At 33.9% G+C, this 24329-nt stretch overlaps 1 protein-coding gene across 1 annotated transcript; it reads right to left on the bottom strand.

Moving 5' to 3' along the window:
• Positions 1-1316: 1316 nt before the first annotated feature.
• TRIADDRAFT_56463 (uncharacterized protein) lies at positions 1317-23946 on the bottom strand (the record flags this gene model as incomplete). The annotated part of the gene is made up of 44 exons (XM_002112408.1): positions 1317-1640; positions 1735-1818; positions 2513-8036; positions 8298-10386; positions 10538-10736; positions 11071-11210; positions 11299-11459; positions 11596-11825; positions 11939-12076; positions 12165-12263; positions 12354-12422; positions 12547-12671; positions 12824-12944; positions 13088-13252; positions 13370-13429; positions 13631-13765; positions 13875-14138; positions 14210-14291; positions 14391-14482; positions 14577-14684; positions 14981-15073; positions 15146-15211; positions 15365-15562; positions 15641-15737; positions 15841-15950; positions 16259-16390; positions 16504-16555; positions 16680-16741; positions 16836-17048; positions 17194-17259; positions 17359-17449; positions 17569-17744; positions 17949-18490; positions 18747-19311; positions 19410-19739; positions 19888-19972; positions 20042-20217; positions 20321-20443; positions 20544-20664; positions 20730-20782; positions 20915-22045; positions 22310-22514; positions 22909-23082; positions 23279-23946. 44 exons carry the CDS (start codon positions 23944-23946, stop codon positions 1317-1319), a joined length of 15738 nt encoding a protein of 5245 aa, XP_002112444.1.
• Between the last annotated feature and the right edge of the window lie 383 nt (positions 23947-24329).

The following is a 24329-nucleotide window of genomic DNA, read 5'->3' as shown; positions in this document are numbered from 1 at the left end:
ATATCACGATAGATAAAGTAATAAACTTAAAATGGCTAGTTTTACATTTAGCTATTTATTAATTAGCTGATAGATAGCCTGATGCTTTCTATTTTACTCAATGACTGATAATTACTACATCACAATACCAATAATATTACCATTGCCAGTAAGCCAATACGTAGCAGTCGTTAGCTAATTTGATAGATTATTGTTACTATTCGCATACAATACTTTATTAGCTGCTACTATAGCTTAGGTAATACTATTTTTGAAATCAATTTCAGAGCTTTTTTAGAGTACAGATTTATTTACATTAAATTTCATCAGTACTGAAGCAGCCCTGGGGATATTTGAAAGTTATTTTTACTACACTGTATCTAACACTCATTTGTTGAATACAAATGAAACAACTAGCTTATCAATCATGGGCTAGTTAAGAATTCTTACTATAAAATCGTTAATATATATTAATGTTTATCCACAATATATTCAGTACTCAAAAATCGCTAATGATATTTATAACAAATTGCTCCTAGTTCTTCCAGCTTCATTTCAATGTTGACATACTATTTAACTTTTCGGACATATTTGAATGATTTGATATTAATTTTATAACAAGAATTTACTACTGTTAATTTGCATACGATATTTAATATCGTTGATTATCAAGTGGTGTAGATTTAGTATCGTTTATTCGGTAGAATTAAAAATTACTTATTAATATACAAGCGTAGATAGCATATTCATACTCAAAATACAACTAAAATCAAGAAATAATTAACAACAATCACACATTTAATGAAGGTCATAAAAGTTTAAAATAACTATTGCTATAGATACTGTACAGGAAGATATATATCAATATAATTATGTTGAAATATTACAATATAGAACAATATATCATATCCGATATGACAATTATTCCTACTTTATTTAAGACACGCGTAAAGTAGATTTAATATACTGACTGGTATATTTGCGCTATTTCATGTATAGAAGTGATTAAACAATGCTAAATAAAAATTTTACAAGCTACTATTTCGAAGTAACTCTACGGCACAAGATATTTGCAACATTAACAGACTTGATATATGATATATTAAATGAAGAAAAATCAAGCAACGACGTTAATGTCTTCTCCTGTCTGAAAGTATCGTCATAATAAATTGTGCAAATTTATATATGTAAAAATAGATACTTTTCGATTCATACATGAAGATGATAATGAAAGAAAGCTTTGTAATATTTTTGTACTAACTATATATGAACTAATTTTAGAGAAATTAAAATTCGTATCTGACACAATAAAAAACATCAGCATATCAAAAATAAGATTAAAATGGACGTAATGTTGCATACAGTCCTCTAAGTGCCCAGCGCGATCCGCCACTATCGTTTTTGATATCTAAGCAAAATAATGGTTCCACTCGATTCATACGGGAACAATAACATGGACATTGATAAACTGATGGATATGAGCTAGGATCGGTTATCCATGGTTTATCTGATATTGGTACTGCAGTGATATGAATGACTGGAAGCGATGATGGATTTGATTTAGGGGCTGCATCTTGTAGTTCACCGGCAGTCTTTTCCCAAGAACTTCCCCAAACGTAGATTCCATAGACAAACATGCCTTCATTAGGCGCATCTCTTAGCTATAAAAGTTAAAAAAATTCAAATTTAATCAATTATAACATTTATCGTTTTTCGTTATATATAATTTTCTGATTTTTAAATATTTTTACTTACATGATCTTTATCTCTGGCAGTTAATTCAATTTGTAAGACGTACTCTTCTGCTATGCCATGCTTATAATGTGCGCGAATTGTATCCTGCAATGGTCCAACGATACGATATTAATGATACTTAGTCAAGTTAATCAATGAGTAGATAGCAAATACGTGCTCATATACAGATTAGTTTACCATACTCGTTATTCATATTAAACGCTGAATATATTATAGTAATATTATAATATTCTTTCTAGTCAATATGCATATCATTTGAAGATCTGGTATTGCTTACTAGCACTTCATGATATCAAGTACATGCCTGTTTGATGATAGCGAGTAGACTTTGGGGTCGAAATAGAGCACCGAGCCAATACGCGGGAATTTTATCTCGAGTCTAGCAAGAAATAATAAAAAATATTGATATTTTATTTCCAGAAAGATATTAAGAAGGATAATTTATGTACTCATATAGAAAATAAATACATTATATTTTATAAGCCTATCATACTAGTTTGAACTTGCTAGTAAAATATTTAAAATTATTTTATAACAAGAATAGTACAGAATGGGAATGGGAAATAATTAGCATGGTTTAAATTACTTTGAGATAATCTATCAAGTAAATATTAAACATATATCCTAGGAAGCCAGCGGGATAGCTGTACTACTCGAGAGAATCCTACGTAGGTTATAGTATACGAGTTTAAGTAGAAATTGTAACTATTTTTGTTTTAAAGTTTAGTACGAGGAATGACTAGGTGTGCCTGACAATTTCAGAATAGCTATTTCTTACCTGTAACAGCATTCTGTCTAAATGTTGAAAACGTTTATTAAAATCATCGATCCAATAACCTAAATTCCAATGATGCGGAGGTGCTGAGGGTCCACCCAATTTACACCAATCTTCAGGTATTCTCAAGTAATATAGATCGCTTGCAGCTCGTAATGCATCATCATTAGTATGGTCACCCAGTAAGTCATGTTGTGTAGCTTCTTTAAGGCTTGTTAAAGTTAATCGAATCTGTTGAATTAACTTATTCATTAATTCAACCTCAGATAATACGAATTGATTAAATGGCGAATGAATAGATCCTTTCTTCTTTTTAATTCTTTCATGAATGAACTCTCGTGTCCAGCCTTTTGGTAACTTACTTAGTAGATTAATAGCAATTTCATGTATGTCAACATAACGACTTCGACGGCCAGGAATAAAAGTCGATGATATTATTATATCTAGATCAGAATACGCAGTATGTAATGGCTGGGCATTAGTATTGTGAGGTATGGCTAAAGCTTGATTAACAGTAATTGTTTTATCCGAGGTAGCAACTTGTTGATCCTGGTTCCATTTACGATTTCCAATATCTGGCATATCATGTATAATTTTACTTAGCATATAAAATAGATAAGGTCCTTCATCCAGCGCTACTTCAGATGATGAATGTAGTCCACATGCTTCAGGCACATCTAATATTGAATGATTTACATTTTCCATCGCTTGAGCTATAGCTGACATTCGGACATTAGGACTAAAAATAATAGCAGGTGCGCGATATTTTACCTTCATAGGCTCAGAATCACGTTTAATTGCACCTGAATTAATCCATTTTTCAACAATAGCGTTTAGCGTTGCTTGATCGAATTTATCGAATATAATATTGCCGTAGATAACTTCTGATAACATGGTGCGTAAACCAGTCCAAGTTATATTTTTTACACCAGTTGCACCGCCGCTACTTTCTAATACACCAATATTAGCAAATTCACGTCGAAAGAATTCAATAGCTTGCCAAAATTCTGAATTACTCCATTCTAAGTCATATGGAGCATTCCAACCACGATTCTTGTATCTTGTACGTAGGCGCAATGAACTATGCAGTAAGCACAGATTATGCAATAACGGTATCCACTCTGAGCGCTGACTTGTTTTGAATGTATCCGGTTCGATCCAATTTAAGCAGCTTAATATTGATTCTCTCATGCGCTTAGGTGGTTCAACAACTAATTTAATCGATGACTGTAATAACTGATGTGATAATATCGTATTTGGTTTTGATGATATCCATAACCTAAATGATGGATCAATTTGTTTCGTATCCGATAAGATTGTATTTAGCGTATTTAATAAATGGGGTGCATAATGAGCATTATGTAACATTACCCATTGGCCGTTGAGCATACCACGTTGAACAGCTTTATTAATGCGACTTTCTTCAGCTATTGAGTCGCACATATTATAATTAACTAACGGTATACCGCGTTTGACAGAAAAATCATAAACTAAGCGTTCAGCAGTTTCAGCTTCCGAGGAAAATACCAGTAGCATTGGTTGGCGATTATTGCCTTGCTTGTACGACGTTGTCAAATCACATGCAACCTCACCGACATAGCGTTTACCTAAAACTGATACAACAAACGCAGCGGTAGTTTGCAATAGCCGATCAGGGCGTATTGCGCGTAATATTAATAATTTTTGCATTGGTTTTAAGCGATCTTCGATAATATCAGGTAATGCAGCATTTTCAGGCGTTAAATGTTCACATAATGCACGCCATTGAGTTTCGCGACCATCACGTGTCATGCGTTCAAAATAATCAGTAAACCAATCATAATATGAAGCCAATGTTAATAAATTCTGATATTGATCATCAGACATCCATTCAAATGGTTTTTTACCCATATGTTTACTTGGTGGCAAATCAGAGACCGCTGGTTTACCTTGAGCCATCATAAGTTGATTAGCTAAAGTCGGTGATATAAGATATTCTCTTTCTAGATTGCCAACACGTCCTTCCGACCCTTCGACTTCAATTGCTAAATGCAATGCATATAAAAATTGATCAATTTCGAAATAGCCACGCGCGATTGAAAAGAAGACTAATTGTGTTAGACGATCAACGACTGCTTTAACAACAGTTCTATCTGAATGCAATATAGATGTTGAATACATGTTCAAAAATTGATCTAATGATATCTGATACATTGGATTTACTAATGCCATTTGCTTGGAGACATTAAATAGGACTGCACCGCGTTTCGCTACAGGTCGATAATGCTGCCGTGTATTAATGATGTTATCTTCGTTAACTTTGACTCTAGCTTGATTTTCAATAGCTTCATCGTAAGCTTTCTTTAATGAGGTTAATTTTTTAGTCATCGTCAGATCGTGGAGTAATTTATTATTGCATGATAATAATTCTAGCATATTTTGCTCAATCGTTTCCAAACGATTATAGATAGCGATCATTTCTTCAGCGATTTGTGTGCTATCTTCATCAATGCGCGTTTTCTCTTTTTGCATAAAGAAATCCAATAATAACTCCTCGAGACCTTGGGTTGAATGTGATAATTCAATTACACTTAATTGAGATGCCAACTCATCTGGTACATTCATAGGCAGACAAGACGTTGATAATGTCATTCTAAATTGTGGATTACATTCAACTTCATGATCACCAATCATCATTTTAAATGTTTCACGCTCTTTATCAAATAGATCAGCATGGCGCAATAGTATCGAAAAGCGTTTATCTTCAAGTATACTCTTGGTGTCTACGTCAGTAATTAGTATTTCCTTACCATCATTTAAACATGTATCTAGTTGATTACGTAATTCTTTATAGCGAACTATAGTAATGTCGTCAACATTAGCAGCGACATATGTGGATGCGATACGTTGCGGATCACATAACAATATCCATGAATTACAATAAACTTGGTATTTGAAGATGCAGAAGTTTTCTTGCGATAAAATATCTTTAGGAAGCCTTTCACTTACTTCAATACGCCTTAAATTAGCTTGGCCTAATACAAATTCAGCTAGGGTAACGTCCGTAAATATCGCTTTTTTAGCCACTGGTAATTTATTCCCCATACACGCTCGCATAAACTCAGCAGCGCAATTTGATCGTGCATCGGCACCGAGCGGTCCTAAATAGGCTAAAAATGCACTAGCACAAACACAATTAGCTAGTAGTAAATCTAACGATGTATTCTCATCGACTAGATCTTGCCATAACTTTGTTTGTGTTTCAAGACTATTGATGGCTTCCATAGCTGCTTGCAATCGTTGTGTATTAATATCGTATTCCTTTTGTAAAATATGCTTTTCGACAGCTGCACGGTCATATTCAATCTGCAACTGGTGTGCTTCTTCTTCAATACGGTCGTAATCATCGATAGACAATTCATCTTCAATTTGTATCTCTTCTCGTTGCTCTTCCTCTTGTTCAACTTCATCCTCTTCTTCCGCAGCACGCCTTTCATCTTCCTCTTTTTCAATCAATAATTCTTGTAATCGCTCAATTTTCTCACGTACAGGTGAATACTGATATGTATATTCAACTAATGCCATAATATATGCAACTAAGATAGCAGCATCTTCCGATGAATATTTAGCAGCTGCAATAGTAATATTAGGAGGTGGTACAGCACCTGTTTGTTGTGTTCCTGTTTGAAAACTTACTGATGTAGAGCTTGATAATCGACGTGGAGAAAATGTGCTACCCGATGCCAGTAAATTTGATGTGATGGGGTGATGATGGTGGTGATTTTGATTCATTTCTTCAGTAATGCTTAGTCCCGTTAATTGATTATTTGTTTGTGCTAAGTTAGTAGGTGATTTTTTACCTAAGTAATTTTCCATAATTGCCAACTTGTCAGGACTTAAACCTTCTTCCCACTGTATATTCCATAGAGCATCAATAAATTTTTGTGAATCAGTCATAGCTAATTGAATTGATTTCCATAGATCACGGTCGACACGATTATGATTGGATGCATTATTAGTGTGATCACGTCCACGCTTCGATTTTCCTACAAAGCTAGAGCCACGCGGTATTGATGAATATGCGTCGTCGTAATTATTGCCCGTATTTGAAGCGATATTAGAGCTAGATGTATTATAGTTAATTGAGTAAGCTGGTGATGGTTCCAACTTTCCTAATAATACCATCGTCATTTCCATAACTGTGCCGACTAGCGAAGGTGGATTTTGGAATACACGCAAACGTTCAACGCAACTACGATCAATTTTGTTTCTCCAATGGCGTATTTGATTTTTAGCACCACTTAAGGCTTTCTTCGCTTCATCGACTTCTTCTTGTGCCCGAGTAATGTCTTCCATTAACTTATCATGCTTTTTACGTAATTTAATTTGACGTAATTTTTCAAATTCAGTATCCAGCTCATCCATTTCATCATCTAAGGGTAGCGGCACTGATTCTACTTCTGATGCCATCTCTAACTCATTGATAGTCGCAAATGCATCTAATACATTGCCACCTGTACCTAATTTAGCCTTCAATTTCTCTAATTGTGTTATTCGTATCGTTAATTGCTGTAGTAATGAAGCAGAACGATCAGTCGCTAAGCGTAAATTATATTTCATCTTTTCAATATCCGATGCCGTTGATTCAGCTTCGATTTTCGTACTTTCTAGCGTCTGTAATGCTTTACGTAATTTAAGTATAGTTGTATTAGCTTCTTGATGTTTCGTTGTATAGATTTTCTTAAAAGCATTCATGAATCGACGGTATGTATTTGGCCCAACAAAGACGTCTTTACGATTCTGCCATTTTTTATCATATTTTGTAGTTATCCTTTCAACTAATGCATTTTTAGCAAACGGTAAGCATTGTTTAGGATCATTACTTTGATTAGCGTTGTATTTATCCATCGCCCATGGAAGTTGATCACACTCCTTCAACATAAATACATGGATATCGGCCATACTATGGACGACCTTACCTCGTATATCTTCAGCACTATGTTCCATGATGCTATATTCAGCAATATAATGCGTTGCTTCACTTATTAACGATGGCTTTGACCAGTCCATTAGCCAATCCATATGACAACACGATATAAAGCCGGGAAATTGATTGGCGGCGACTTTTAATAAATTGTTGGTTGGCGGTATAGTTATAATAATATGTAGATTGGATTTAACGCGTGAGATAAAGAAATCCATTGGATTAGTATCCATATTGGAATAATTGCGTTTCAAGGTGTGAGACAGTGCTTGCAATAAGCCATCTAATTCGTCATTAGAAAATAATTTCGAGCATTCACCACTAATTAAGATGCTGTTGACGGCATCAATAATAACACTATTTTTTAAATCGTTAGCTTTTAATACAATAGCTAATCGCTTTCCTTCTGCGCCAGTTAATCGAACAGCTGAGCGTAATCCATCATAAAACGTATTTCCGGATGATGTATCAACATGATGTTGTGGAATACCACAAACATATAATGCAAAACGGACGTAAGTTGAAAGATGGCTACCAACCTGTCCGACTAAGACAGCATTACCTCTGTAAAGTTAATTAATATCACATAAGAAAATGCATAAAGAATTAAATTATCAATAAAAGTTTAATGTAGAATAAAAGCACTATACAAAAATTACTTAACTAAACTACACCTATACTATCCCGACTTAGTAATTAATCTAAGACAAGAGATAAGTCTATACGACACCCTTAATAAGATTACTTCTATAACAAATTACAAAAATTAGATGAGTCATAATATTATTTTTAACATTATACCAATAAAGGTAAACTGCAACTAACCTGTTATTAAAGCTTAAAATTCGTAATAAACGAACGACATGAGCGACGATGTAATCCGATAATATAACGCTTAAATTGCGATTACCAAAGTCCTCATTGTAAGTAATCATTTGATCACGAATCCATCCCATAATTTCACTCATATTAGTGATTGGCTGAATATAATCTTTAACGGTAGCTCCTGTATGTGTACGACTACGTATGGGTTCCAATTTGAATGTAATATAATCTTGTATTAATTCATCCTTGGAAATATTAGGGAAGTATTCCTCAAGGATTTTCACAACGGTTCCGTCATACCAATTTAAATCAGTGTTGCGACAAATACGATCACGTATAGTACGATCAAGTTCATGCTTCCATAAGGATACAATTGATAATTCATCAATTCTGGGTTGATTGGATAATCTTTTTAACATTTGAATAACTCTATTAAGATCACGTAAATTAAAAGAATACTGATATCGACCAGGTACCGGTGATGGTCGTAAAACTGATTTTATGCGTGCTAAAACATCGCATGATGCCTGAGTTAATGTATTCATTAAGTCTGGATTCAGAACACTTTCATAGAGGTAAAGATTAGCGTGAACTATGCCTGACATAATACTATTTAGAGCATTACCAGTTGGTTCTTGTAAATAAAAAATAGAAAAATGGCGTTTTAATCGATCTGGTAAGACAGACTTCATAGTTGATGTTGTAGTGTTAATAGTGGATGATGATGAAGACGTAGCGGTAGCAATCACCTGTAAATTTTCAATCACTCGATAATCGCCAATTTTGTTATAATTGAAAATTAACTTATCATCCAATAGTTGACGCAATAATTCATGGCTCTCTTGTATTGTTTTGTCGCTATTGGATGTTGGTAGGTTAAGATCATCAACGAATAAACATAATTTCTTGCCATCTTTAGCACCATATACGAAGCCTTGACGATGATAAACATTCTCATCTATAAAATGTTGCAAATCGTGGGCACTGGAAGTCCCAGAGAAAACAATACGTTTTGTAACCATGCTTGAACCATCTTGCTGATCTAAGAAACGGTTAACAGTCACTGTTTTACCACATCCTGGTGGTCCAATAATTGAAACATTACGGCCAGAACTAAATGACAATTCCATTAAACGGCTAATTTTAACTGTTGTAACAGTATCAATAAAAGTTTCACCCAAGAAATCCATTGAATCAGGTGAAAATTCTGGCACGCGTGATGTCCATGGATCCCATTCACCTGATTCATCTACATAATAATCAAATACTGATATTCCTAGATCGTAATCTGGTAAAGCTGTCGATAGACTTTTCATTAAATTACTAAATCGTCCACGATCATGATCGTTCATAATCATACCATAAGACCATATAACCGAAAACAGAAATAATCGTTCAATATGCAGATCGGCAATTACCTCGGCTTGTTCTTCTAATAAGGCGGTTAATAACGATAAGCACGTTTGAAATAAGCCAATTTCACATACTTTAACCATAACTTGGCAGTCGTAACTAATAAAATTGGTTACATCTGAAATAATTGCACTAAAGACTGGCTGTAGGACTTTAATCTCCTGATCGTTTCTTGATGCTAACCACGCATGTGATAAAGGCACCCAACCTAATACGCCATCATCAACGTAGACTATGCCAGTACGTCCAAATACTGCCGGGGAAGCATTACTAACATCATGAGTTTCAAACAATATTTTGACGTTATCACTTAGGAATAAGCGTTCTCCATTTAAAAGATCCAAAGATCGGCCATTACCGATAATGCAGTTCAAATTATCGGCCCAATACGGTGCTAGCGTTGCATCTAAACATAACCACGTTGTTGTTGCTAAATTTTTATTGGCTTTTCTCCATAACGCCGTAAATATACCATCTTCCCAATCGTTAGATGCATTCAACCGACCGAACATTAGCGATAAATTTGATACTGCAGTTGGATTAATCTTTTGCAATCGATGGATATGTTTTTTACTGCCATCTCCTTGATCATTTTTCGAGCATAGGGATAACGCATCGATAAGTGTAGAAATCATTGTCGATTTTCCACTACCAGGTGGTCCAGCAACAACTACTCCTATTTATGCAATTATAACAAGGCAATTAGAATTATAGAGGTTATTCCTGGTTGAAAATTATGGTTTATATGATCGTACACATCTTCATACTTGCAATGCATTAGTTTTACTACTTTAATAAATTTTATTTGTTATACATTCTTTACATACCATGATGAACTTTCGATAGTTTATGCAATTGCATAGCTTTTGATACCCACGGAGCGTGAAAATGTAGACCGCTTTTTTGAGTCTGTTGCATGAATGCCTCTTCAACAGTACCACTACCGTCATGGAAACCAGCCAGTTTGTATGGATCAGAGGAAGAATAGAATATATCATGGAGTAAGCTGTTAAAAACAGCGAAATTCTAATTTTATATTGAAAGAAAAATTAAACACAACATTAGCAAATTAAGAGTCTTTCAGAAGAGCAAGATTTTTCATATTTATGCAAGTACTGCATATAATACATCCAAGTTAGGTATGTTAGGAAAGGTGCAATAGAAATATCTATATAATATCGATGTAAGCATAGTGTACTGCAATGCATAAAATTATTCGTGAATTGAATCAATTATGATAAAATTAATCCAATACAAAGTTTGGAAATCATCGGTGTTTTCCATAATTTATAATTATCGCCTTAATTTATTAGAAAACGTTTAACTAGAAGCATTATCTAATAAGAGCAGTATTTAATACCTCTGGAGAGATCTGAGGTACAATTAGATCTTGGATAGCGTGTGAAACAAACATATGTTCTCCACGTATTGCTGGAGACAATTGTTGTGAAGGAGTATTCTTCCTGGTAGTTTCAGCTCGAGGTCTTAATCCACCACCGCCTGAAATCGGATATATTGCAATTATATATTAAAAGGAAATATGATGAGATAATTATCTCTGTACTTTAATGGTTATGTCTTTGCTTACTTGCGCCTAGATTCTGCGTTGAAGAAGCGCTATTCGATCTAGCAATGTCACCCATTTTAGGGTTATTTTGCAAGGCTTGGTAATCATCACGTCGCTTAGCTGCGTAGCTGATACATGACAGAATGGATGATAAACTAATCTTATGTTGATTATTACTTTTCCTGTAAGGGTTGCAGAGTTATGTTCGTCAGATTTAAAGAAAATTGTACGAAATAAAGCATCAGCATTGCACGAAATATCATACTTTACTTAATTATAACTATCAGCTTGAAAACGAATATATGTCATAATACTTACACTAGATGCTTAGAAATACTTAATAGCAGTTTGATTCTATCTGCCAAAACTCGTGGCGCTTTGAAGCCTTTAGAAGTGCAGTAGGCTCGAAGAATTAAACCAACATCAGGAGCAGTCAAGGCAATAGGTCTAAAGAGGGTTCGGATATCACTCGGTAATAGATGATCACCTTGGTTTCCATATGAAGTATCATATGTCATAAAGAAGGCAACTTTTCGGTTTATCGTAATCTAAGTTAAGAAAATAAATAAAAATTTATATTTATAACATACTGATATATTTTACGAAATATAAGGTACTAAAAGCCCTGATAATGGGATTACTTATAAATATTCTGATTTACCTCGATGCCTCCCGGCATAGTGCAAAAAATTTCTTTCGTACGCAGTGCATTCATGATTATTTGTAAGTGATGTGATAGTACAGAAATTGTAGAGACTTGAACTCTATGAAAATCATCGAAACAGCCCCAACAACCATCCTGAAATATGATACTTTTCATTTAAGCCCTACACTGACGTGTACTGTACAGAATTGGATAGAATTGGTTACTATAATAATATATATACCTGTGCAAGACCATGGATAATTCGAATTAAGCTGGATGGTTCAGATTGTAAAGAACAGCTAAAGGCTACTAGATAGACACCTAACATATGAGCAAATCCCTATGGAGTAAAAATTTAAATATTACGAAAATGTCTCTAAACAAAGTTATGTTTAAAATAAAACGAAGGCAGTAGGTATCCACTCTGTACCTTGATAGTTTCCGTTTTTCCGGTGCCCCAAGGGCCACAAAGTGCTGCTCCTCGATGATTTGAAACAGCCTTAATAGAATTATTTAATGATTTAATTTATAATTATGTACGCATATATTTTATTTTTTACTCAAGAAACTTTAGTGATTTCTTTACTCTTCATTATTTAATCCAAGTTATTATATTCGAATACCTGGCTAAGTGATAGGAAGCATCGATCTGTTAAAGGCGTCATAATAATAGGAGACATACATCCATAAAACTCAAAACCATAGTTAAATTTTGTGTCAAGAACCCAAATTTGGGGGACCTTTTCTTCTAATGATGTTAAACAGTGACAGTGAAATAAAGACAGATTACACAATGCGTATCATGTTCAAAATTTGTTCATTATCAAGTGTTAAAATGTTATAAGAAATAATGAATTATTCTTCAAATCGTAACAAAATCGCTTAAGAAGGCTATGTTACCTTTATGGGAATCTTCTTTCATGTGATAAAATCTTAAGTTTTTCTTCCATTCAAAGTCAGTCTGCTCACGCAGTTTCTTCTTGGCTAAGTCATCTAGAACATCCCGCATATAAAGGCCATGCTACAAAAGAAGATAAAAATTGTTACCTAAGTCTACTAGCAAAATAGGTATAAGGAAGATTTGTAAGACTTCCGCAAATAGTAATTCCAATGTTATACTTTAGCAAAAGTAAAAAATAAAAAGAGTAGCATTAGTTCTAGTACCGCTAGTAATGTCTCCAGACGGAGACGATGTACGTTTGTTACAGGTTCATCAACGTGCTTCCAGTTTACTCTTGAAATGGTCACTGTAGTTTTACTTAAAAAGGACCAAAATCGCCTGGAAGTATTACTCAAAGATTTCCTTTCAGTTCTAATCTCAGTAATGCCCTGTCAAAATTTTTAAGGACTGCTATGAGCGCAAGGAATTTTCTTGGTAGCTCATTGAGAACATGGAATTGATCTATCTACGTAACATATATATATATAAGCAAATGAATATTTTACCTGCTCACATTCCTTAGTCCAATAATATTGTAAACCAAGACGAGCAACTTGAGCTGGATACTAAATAAAATTAAAATCTGTTAGTAATCAAAAAATTCTTACTATAACTCCTTATGACTTAATATCGCATTTTTGATTAAAATAATTTTACTCATTCCGTAACTAAGCGTACTGTAAGTATTATCTTATTAATTGAAAAGCAAGAGTACAATACTAATTCGTAGGCTTATAAAAATTTTAATTCTAATTCTTTAAGCATACTTTATAAGCCCATTCATCGATAGATGTCATTGCAAGAACATCGTCGACTTGATCATTTATTAATTCCAGTAGTGTTTTCTCAACCGAAGTCGACAAAGCATTTAACCAGGCTTGAACACCACCAGATAGCGGTACCTGAAATTTAAGGATAAAATTTTATATTTATTATGTAAGCATATAAAAAACGCCAATATCCAGTAATAAAACAATAAATCCGTAAAAATGACGGCAAAGTAAATATTACCTGAGTTGACAATTGTAAGGTTTCACATTCAGGTGAAACAACGGCGTAAATTTTACTAATGGAATCAGATAGTCCGTCTGCATCAGAAACAGAATTGGCGATGGATACTCCGGATGAAATGGCATTTTGTGAGCTTCTATGAAATGGGATGTTTATCATATCTTGACTGCTACGCCGTTTTAGCGAAATAGGAATAAAATCCATGCTACTTCTTTTACGAAAAGTAGCGGCCGATGGAGCATTACTGTGCTCTGATTGATGATCCTATTACCAATGCAATGACAAATAGCTTAGTTAACAATTCCCATTTCAACCGATTATTAATGCATTCTTACCAAGGGCGCTAAAACTTTCTTATTACGCGATATTGGAGCAGCAGTATTAATTTTTAAGTTGGAGATATTACCAAAGATAGATCTACGACGAATAATAATGTTAATTAGTTACGGTATAGCTTCTCGACAGCTAAGGACGAATATCGAAATGCGTATCAGGCATAGCTAGCTGCCGGTTTACCTTAGATGCGGCCTTACAGAATCAAGTGTACGCGCAGATCGCAATACAGATAGTAAGATAGAATCGGAAACAAAGTAAAACCTTGGAAATTCCTGTTATTATAATCCATTTAAGTAAGAATTGATTAATAACATAATATTGTAAATAACCTAATATAAAGGATGTATTGAGTAAAATAATATTTACCCTGCGCTTTTGATCCAAATAAGAGAGCAACGATTTGAAGCATAATTCTAGTTCTTCCAGCAAGTGCTTTAGCACGGTATATTTAGGGACATCGCCGCGGAAACAACACTAGAAATCAGAATGTTATTCCAAATTTAACCCTCAGTGGTTACAATAAATTTTCTCAGGTCTCTTGCATGTATTACCGAAAACTAAGACTAAGTAAGTCATAGTATTATGTTGTATCTGAGATATGTAACTGCTAGTTTTGTCAGAACAAGTAAAAAACTTGAATTGAGGTGCTACTAGGATAGACAAGATTTTAATTCGCTAATCTTTATGTCGGTATAAAGATTATCTAGATATCTTTAAGAAGGTTTATTATGGCATCTGCGCATTGTATAAGCTTCGTCAAAACATCATACCTGTAAAACATTTCTAATTTCGTAAGCTTGTTTCATAAGCCTGCTCCAACTTCTATCAATCCTGTTAAATCGTCTTGCCTCCTGCGGTAATTCCTGTGAAAGTTAATTTTTATTAGATGTCTTAAAGGAACAGCAATTGGCTATTAACGATGTGCCAATTATAACCTTGATTGTTTCCGCCTGATAAAATACTGCTTCTAAATTCAGCCACAACTCTTGAACGGATAACCACTATAAACATAGAAATTCAATGTCATGAAGGCTGATGAAGCTGAAAACATTAGATTTCAACTCTAGAACTTCTTACAGGTGATCGTTTATTATTTTTGTAATAAAATTTGATTAGATAACACCGCTGTTTAAACAAAATTGTTTTATGCTCACCAATTCTAGAATCTCAGATACACTATTTAGTTTTGTTGCCCAGGAAGCTGCTTCATCTCTTAAAGGACCAATATGACGAGAAGTTAGCATAGAGGCCAGCGAAACTTGAGAGTCATCCAACTGCTCAAGCAGCGTCTGAGTATTTGAAGCGCTTAAACATAAGAACCCACGATTCTTAAATTCATCAAAAGCAAGGACCTATCATAAATTGCAAAAAAATTTAGTACCCGTATCACTTATTCTTAAGAAATATAACATGATCCTTCATTAACTAACTTGTTCTGTCCATTCCTCTTCTATGTTCCTCAATGTTTCTTCAATTTCTAACTCTCGACTAGCACATCGAGTAATTTCGCCAATTTCATTCTGATGTCTATATTAAATATAATTTATTCATTGCATCATACAACTGCAAATTTAATACAATAATCACACGTAAGTGCATCGTTCGAATTTTTAAATGAAATATTTCGTACCTGAGTAAACCAATATCTAACAGATGCTTCAATTTAAAAACGTTTGCTTCCAGCTGAAAGGATGAACCTGTTGCAACCATGACATCTAACCAATGACGATTACGTATTTCCTATCGTACATAAGTGATAGTTGCTGGGATATTATATATGTTTGTACTTGGATTCATTAATTATTGAAGACAAAGATGGTATACTTGAATATTATTGCTATCAGGCTCTTTTATGCTGATTGTGATATGCATAAATGCGAACATTTAGTAATTGCATTACTATTTGCAGTATCTATTAATAATTACAGCATATAGCAATATCTGCAGTATGTATTTAAATTATAACACCGTAGATGATCAAGATACCTTTACTAATTATAAAGATTAAGTTTTTGAATCTATCTAGACTATTATATTAATTATATTACTTTAGATGCAAGACGGTGTAACACTGGGAAAAGAGCCAAATAGCCGTCAATTAATCCTTTCAGTTCCTTGTAAGAAGACCAACCCTTGATTTGTTCTGGAAGTTTTAAACATTCGTTCCAGAAGACTTCCATCTATTAGAGCGCGTACGAGTTTAGTTTAGTTAAGTAAGAGATTGATTATGCTATTTTGCGTATATTATAAATTGGTACTATCGCAGTGCTGTAGTAGCAACTTATGTTTTAACCTGTCGATGAGCGTTATCTAAGTCCGCCTTTGCCCATAATCTTTCTCGAAACCTACGAATGAAACATGCTTTGACTTAATATTGGAATCTGTACAACAGCACTGGAAAAGTAGACTTAATTACTATCAATTATATTTCTAGACATTAATAAGATGCTTAGCTTCTCTAATACTTACTCGGCATCAAATGCTAAGAATCGCTGAAATAAACTATATAATAAATCCAGTAAATGCAATTCCTGAAACGTAAGGTGTGAAGAGATCAAAATTATGGAAAAGTATCAATTATTGTACTACTTGTAGAAATACGTCATTCTAATGTAATATATTTACCTCTCCGGTTTTGTCCAAGTCCGGAAATGATACTGGCGGTTTTCCAAATAGTTTTTGTACGGCATCTAAAATTCGGCGCTTTTCGTCATACTTTTGAAATTCGTCTTGAAATTCTATTAATCTCTTAACAGCCTCCGCTGGCCTAATGCCAGGAATAGCGGGGCCTTGAGCATCAAAACTATTGCGGAATTGAATTACATCAACGACGAATGCCTGTTATGTAAGTAAATGAATAAATTTATTCGTTTCTCGCTAATTATATTATTGAATAATTTCATAATGATATTAGTTAGCCAATATAAACAGTTACAAAATAAATAGGAAGTCACCATATACGGATAGCAAACTAATCTGTTACCTTGATCTGCTTATCTAGCTCTTGCTCAAAGGCTGTCCTGTGCGTAACCATAAGTTGATATCGTACCTGCGCATCGTGCATAAACAGGATATTAGTCCGAATCTTTTCCCGTATACGTATGCTCATTAATCGTCTGTGTGAATACGGTATAGTATTGCAACATACCTTTTCAGCTAAAAGTAATAATTTTTGCCACTCTTCTCTTAAATTTCTTACTTCTTGTACTTCAGATCTTGGCAATCGCAGGTTAAATTGTCTAGGAAATCCAATACAAGAAAAAATTTTAGCTACTGCAGTTGCATTTGAAGTAAGAAATAAAGGCGATTTTGTAACACGATGACTGACAATGAATTTCATTTAAGGTTGAGACTGTACCTTAATAAGCTATACATTCTTTCAACTGGTAGGAAGACATCATCTATAGTGTTTTCCATGTCGCTTAACTCTTGTAGCAACTTCTGAGCCTCATTAAGTTGATCCAATGTAAAAACATCCTTTGCTAACCGATCAGTTATGTGCATCCTGTATGCAATAATTTTATCTAATTCTCCCTATATAGTTTAATAATACGCGTATACAATCAGATCAAATTAAGGACCTTACAAAATTACAGCTTGAAAACAATAACGTAATTATAGGATGATTTTATCTTGTAGGTAGTTTTACTTGTAGTTAACTTGATGATTAGATATCAGCATAAAAGAGAACTACCACTACCAAGTAATCCAACTATACAGTATCATAATGCTGGTTACCTTCGCTTTATCGTGCATATATGATGCGTACTGAACTTTCCATGCCGCAGCGAATCCACGTAGTGAGTTCCTAACAGGAAGTGTACCAAGGCTAATAGCACCAACAACAATTTTATCATCGATATCTTCAACTTCTCGCTCTATCCTTTGCAATCGCTCAACCTCCGACATACAATCTGATGTACTAATACCCGATTTAACAAATTGGTTAAAGGTTGCGTGGATATCGTTGGCCCATAAGAAATTGAATCGACGGAATGAATTCAGTTTATCACGAACTGTTTGCTGATATGATCTTATTGTAGAAGAGATCAATTTTGTTATACCAGTTACAATCTTATCGTTACTAATTAAATTGAATGCCAATGCATTTTCCTCATGTTGTGTTGTGGTCCATTTAATATCTTGTGATATCGCTATTATTGCATGAGCTACTTGATTTACAGCAGTTTGCACATCTTCCAGCTTTGGTTCAACTACGAGATCAGGTATGGAGAATTTAATATCCACATTAAATCTCAAAAGAGCCTCATTCTTTAGTTCTATAATGATCAACAGGAAGAATAGTTTATTTAAAACTGATGCAATAACTGTTATTTTGAAAGCTACACGAACATTAATTGGAGCAAACTATAATATTAATTTATGACTAGATTTAACGTTATTGAGCAGTTCGTAATAGGACTATTAGATCTAGCCAAATGGCGCGATTTAATGATAAAATTAAAGGCTTCCTTACTTCCGTGTAAGACGAGTAATAATATTAAGTATGCATTCTCAGAAGTACATTGCAATTACCTGCTCCAGAATAAGCCACAATTTGCGATGCATTATCAAGTTTGAGAACCATATCTTCTTGATTAGAAGCTTCATCTTTGATTATTACTGTTGGAACCTTATTTAAATTTCCAAAATTATCGATAGCGTCACCATTGAGCTGAGTAGGATGCTTAACAAAATTAATTTTGCAACCAAGAGCTTCAGCATATGTAAAAAGTGATTTGCTAATGCTATGTAGAATAGCATCATGCATTAATTTTCCGTAATGCTCGAACATATTGGAGGATTTAGTATTAAATGGACCAATTTTATAATTCGGGGCTGAACTCGAAGAGTTGCTACTTTTATTTCTATCTTGCAAAGATTGACTCTGCAAGTTTTTATTGATCGATTTCGTTAATTGCGATATCACTCCTTTACCATTAACTTGGTATTGTAACGATGGTTGAGAATTAATGTTATTTTCAGTAATGATGTTAACAATATCCCGGAGCGCAGATTCAACCTCGTAAATTTTAGAAAGTAGCTCCTGCTTACGAGCTTCAATATTCTTTATTTGCAACTTAGGAAACGCGATAATGCTCTAGAGAAAGGATGTAGATAGCGCGAATAAGTAAATGATCTTCCTTATACTAGATTTAAGATGGAATTTAAAAATTTTATTAAAAACAATCTACTTACCCACTCTTCAGAAAACATAGAATCCATATCGAAAAGGATGGCGTTTTTTACCGATGCTATCCCACAATCAACTCGGCTTATTAAAATATTATTGACTTTGACTACAATTTCTTTTAGATGATTGGTAGAAGTATGAATATGATGTAAATAAGCGTCGATATTCATACTATTCCATGTTACTGTCGATAGGCCCGGCAACAAATAGCGCATAACGGTTTCAGTATGTTTCTCAAATAATGGTTGCAGTGGTAACGGTATATCTTGACATACGCGTTTGAATTCGTGAAGTACCGCTTCAAGATTGTGCTTGTATTTTTTAAATCGAGATTCCTTGAGCGGAATAGAAAATTATACATACATAATTATACACATATTTATAAATTTTGCTATGCAAGTACGAAGAAGATTAAAATATTATATGCTAACTCTTTAAATTCATAAAATTATAGAATAGGAAAAGCAGGAAAATCAACTAAACCTGAGATAGGATTGCGACAGCATTTTCTGGTAACTGAATATTAAGCCTGGCCATCCATCTTCCTTCATGGATAACTTGAGAAACTCTAATTAACAGAAAAAAGTAAATTGCTGGAATATATTTCCTACTCTATGATATCTAAGAGTAGAGTTACCTTTCGTCAGCATTAACGATTAGATCACCAGTTTTAGGATGACGAAGCAAAAGTGGTACCTTAAGACCATGTTTAGCACTATCAATGTGCGCCTTCCATTGACTAAACCATAAACTTTCAAATTTAATCAATGTGGATGCGATTCGGTTGTAATTCTTGATGACTCTTGTGGAATCCTATAAGTTTGAAAATATTCCATGAATTATCTGTATATTGTATAATGCGTTTGCAATTTAACAAACTAATTTTTAAAGCTATCTAATATTATCTTGCCTTTACAGCCATGACGGATTTAGTATCGCAAAAAATCTTCATAGGCTCCTCAAGTCTTCGTAACAACTGACGAATCCAATTAATAGCTCCGGCAACTGGAGGAGCATGTCGAACAATATGTGGCTCTTCCTATGATTAATCATATTTACGTGGGCAAGTTAATCAATTCTGATTTATTATTTTAAATATCGATTTGAGAGCTAACGACTAAATAGCCTCGATATGCTACCTTATTCTTTTCATATAAGTCTTGTACTTCTTCTAACTCTTCCTCGTACCAATTGAAAGCCTCATAAAATTTTTCTTTCAACATCGTACTGATATGCATTCGGTTTTGTACTGTATTAAACCTACAATTAAAAATATCACATTCAATCATATACAGTATTTTTAAGTTAATAGTTACATAACGAACCTCGTCAAGATGTCCAGTGCATGCTGTGTAGTAATCTTTTTAGACATAACAGTCTGTAAAATACAATTTAATATCAATGCCGAGAAAGCTCATCGTATGTGTACATTTTATTCAGAAAGTCTACAATGGAGCCATGATTACTAATTAAAACATTATTCAATAAGATAAGATTTACTCCGAAATACCTCGATATATTTAGCGACATACTGTTCTAAATGCTTGATCATAGCCATAACGTGTTCGTAAGCTTTATCAAATCTCTCTCGATACATGCTGTCAACATCTAGCAGAACTTCTGTTGTAACAGTATCACGTAGTAACTTCTTCGCAAATTTGATAACAGTTTTAATTGTACCAGTGATGCTTAATTCTTCTTCAAAGTCTTGATCTTCTTCGGTACTTTCGGTAGGTTCGTCATCTAGTGATCCGTCTGCACTCTCTATTTTACCAGCTTCACTGTCTGGAATTGTAACTTTGATTCGGCCTAAGGGGTTAGACTGCCCATGAGTAGATAAGCGCTCACTATTATTATCGTCTTCTTCTTCTTCTACAACGCTTGTAATCTGGTGAGGAGCAGGCACATGTCGGTAAGCTAGACCAACAGCGGCAACAGATTCTTTACCGGTATGTAATATAGTAATACAATGGCCGTAGACACCTTGCTCACCCCAAATGCTAGCAGAAACGTTAAACTGTTTGTGCAGACGAGGTAATCCAGTAGTTAGACTTGCAAGCTGAGAAAACTGCGCAAGAGTTTGGATAATTCCTATAATATGACGTACTCGGATGCAAAAACGGTCAAAATGAAACATAATGCTATCTTCATCATTTAGTGATACTCCAATGCTATTTGGCATTTGATTTGATGGTGTTCCTCCTTCACTAACAGAATTAAGTCGTTTAACAATATTAAGCGCTGTATTTAATGATTGTCCAGATGATTTCCACTTGGCAGGTGTCGCATTTTGGTTATGCTGATTTTGCATTGATGATAAATGCGATGCCGAAGATACAGTACTAAAAGCTGCTGTACCTAGGCTGTCTCGAAGATTACGTATTGAATCGCGGATAGATTTAGCTAATGCTAAGCAGGCAAGCAACCTATGTGGCAAATATTTATCTAACATGTCTTGGTTCTCAGTAGTAAAGATCGTCGCACTTTTATGCCCTGCTTGTTTTTTACCACTAGCTCTAGGATCGTCGTAAATTTTCTTCAAGTCTTCAAGATTTTTCCAATGTTCATAGTCTATTTCAATCTCATTAAGTGAAATTCCACTAATATGCTCCTTGCACAAGGCAACCATTTGATTGCAAATCTAAAGTAGTACCAAACAGATTTAATTTAATAAGTATGTAATTCAATTATTTGAAATGTGAGTCGATTAACAGAATGCAATAATAGCTATGATTTTGCGATATCAGAAATTATTTGTTAGGAAATTATAAATCGCAACTAATTTTCAGCTAGTAGTCCAAAAACTTTACCTATAGTATCGCAATTATGTAGGATAACACTCATATATTGCACTACATTAATGTTTCACTTAAATCTATCATAGCAATGTACATAATTTACGTACCTTCGATAAGAATAAGCCAAGATATCCACTTCGAGCATACGCCCTAGAAATTGAGTCCATCTGACGAATATTATTGAAAAGCATAGGTAGGACATTACTCGCAATTTGTGTGGGTGAATTGTTGTGGTAAAGTTGATCAATATATTTTTTTAGTGACTCCAAGTACTTTACTTTATCTTTGGTTTCGTTAACGGCTTCAGTAATGCTAATGAATCAAATTGGAGGTAAATTTCAGAATTTAAAAATAAAATTTCCTATCGATAAAATTTAACCTAATATTGCGTATATAATTCTATTATTTCAGCCAATTAAAACTGATCTCTAGAAAATGATTAATTACTACGTAATAAAAATTTCAATGCAATTTTGTTCGTGCTGTAATTTTTACTGAACAACAATTATCCAATATTGTATAAAAAATGTTTAATGCTAAAAGATTTAGATATTAATTTTTTCCTGATCAACATTAGCTATTTATATATATAATTAATATATGTTATCTTAATTCATGTTTGTAAAACTCGTTCAATATGAGGTAGCATTATTCTGTGCTTTAAAGTATACAGTCTCAAATTACATCAAAATAGGCATCAACTCACCATACATCGATATTTTTCCAGCGTTTTAGCAATTTGGATTTTGCTGTAATTAATACACTAATCACTGCTTTACATTCTTTTCCTTTTAGCTGATCTGTAATATTAGTAAAAATTTTATGTCGACGTCTCCATCGGTATAGCTCTGAGAGCGGACCAGCATTTGTATCGACACCGCTAAATCATTTCAAAGAAGATATATCAGAAATTGATATAGTTGTCACAAAGGAAAAAAAAGTATATTTTAAGGACATATTCATAATTTATGCTGTTATGTATACTTTTAATATTAAACTAAGGTATAGGCAAGGGGCTATAGTTGTACCAATTACTGCATGCTATCATTAACGAAATAAGAATAATTATATTTTACCTGTCATCGCCTTGATTTTGAAGAACTGTTTCGATAGTTGAAATCCAATCAGCAACAAGAATCTCAAACTCACTGACAATAGTTTGGTTAACAACTGCAGCACGATTCAGCTTAAAATCATTTGTAACAGATGCTTCAGGTCGTTTTAGCATATATTTATTTGACGATAGAATATCGGCTGAATCGATTAATGCAGTAATCAATTTATCGAAGTTGGTGAATAACTGTGATATATTATCTTCACTACATTGACCCCAATCTTTACGTACTCTTAATAGAGGGGCATAGCTATCAGACAATAATGTCTGTAAGCTAGCTATAATAGCACTAGATAACTCTCCACAGCATACTTCGTCTGCAATATTATGTGGTAGTATTTCTTCGTCATTGCTATCCCGTAAGAAGTACAAGATCAACATATCGTTAAAATCGATATCTTTATGCACTGTATAAGATACGTGTAAACGCCTGGATGATAGCCTTGTCTCATCGAGTTTTTCACAATAAAAGAATAAAACAGAAACCCCATTTGGCCCGAGAAAGTTTCCAATATGTTCTAAGGTACTTGATTCACAAATAAAATCCTCCAATAGTGTCGGCTTATCGTATCCACCAATACGAAATGAGGCTTGCAGTTTTGTAGCAAACCACCAATGTCGATCATCCATCTTCTGTCTGATTTAAAAGTCCGCTAATTTAGTTTAGGATCTAAGCTCATTTCCAGCAATTGATCTAATTATAATTTAAAAAAAAAGCCGATTTTATTTCCCTGTTTTACGTCTTCGAAATTGAATTTAAGCACCACTTGCTAATGATGCATAAACATACGTATACTTGAATTCAGCTGTACACTGAATATATTGTAACGTACAATAGCAACTACATAAATGCACTTCTTCCGATAGTAACGAATAACAACAGTATGATAGAAGGCGTTGCTGGAGACAGATCGCTGAGTAATATGCTTAGTCTGAGACTCTTGCACGATGCAGTCAGTATTCTAACTGATTCCTGATGCAGGGTGACCACCGAATACAGACTTAATTAAGCG

The sequence above is a fragment of the Trichoplax adhaerens genome, genomic scaffold (genome assembly GCF_000150275.1).
Source record: "Trichoplax adhaerens TRIADscaffold_5 genomic scaffold, whole genome shotgun sequence".
NCBI classification, from domain to species: Eukaryota; Metazoa; Placozoa; class Uniplacotomia; order Trichoplacea; family Trichoplacidae; genus Trichoplax; species Trichoplax adhaerens.
The sequence above is the reverse complement of the archived record's forward strand: the minus strand, read 5'-3'. Positions and strand labels throughout refer to the sequence as shown.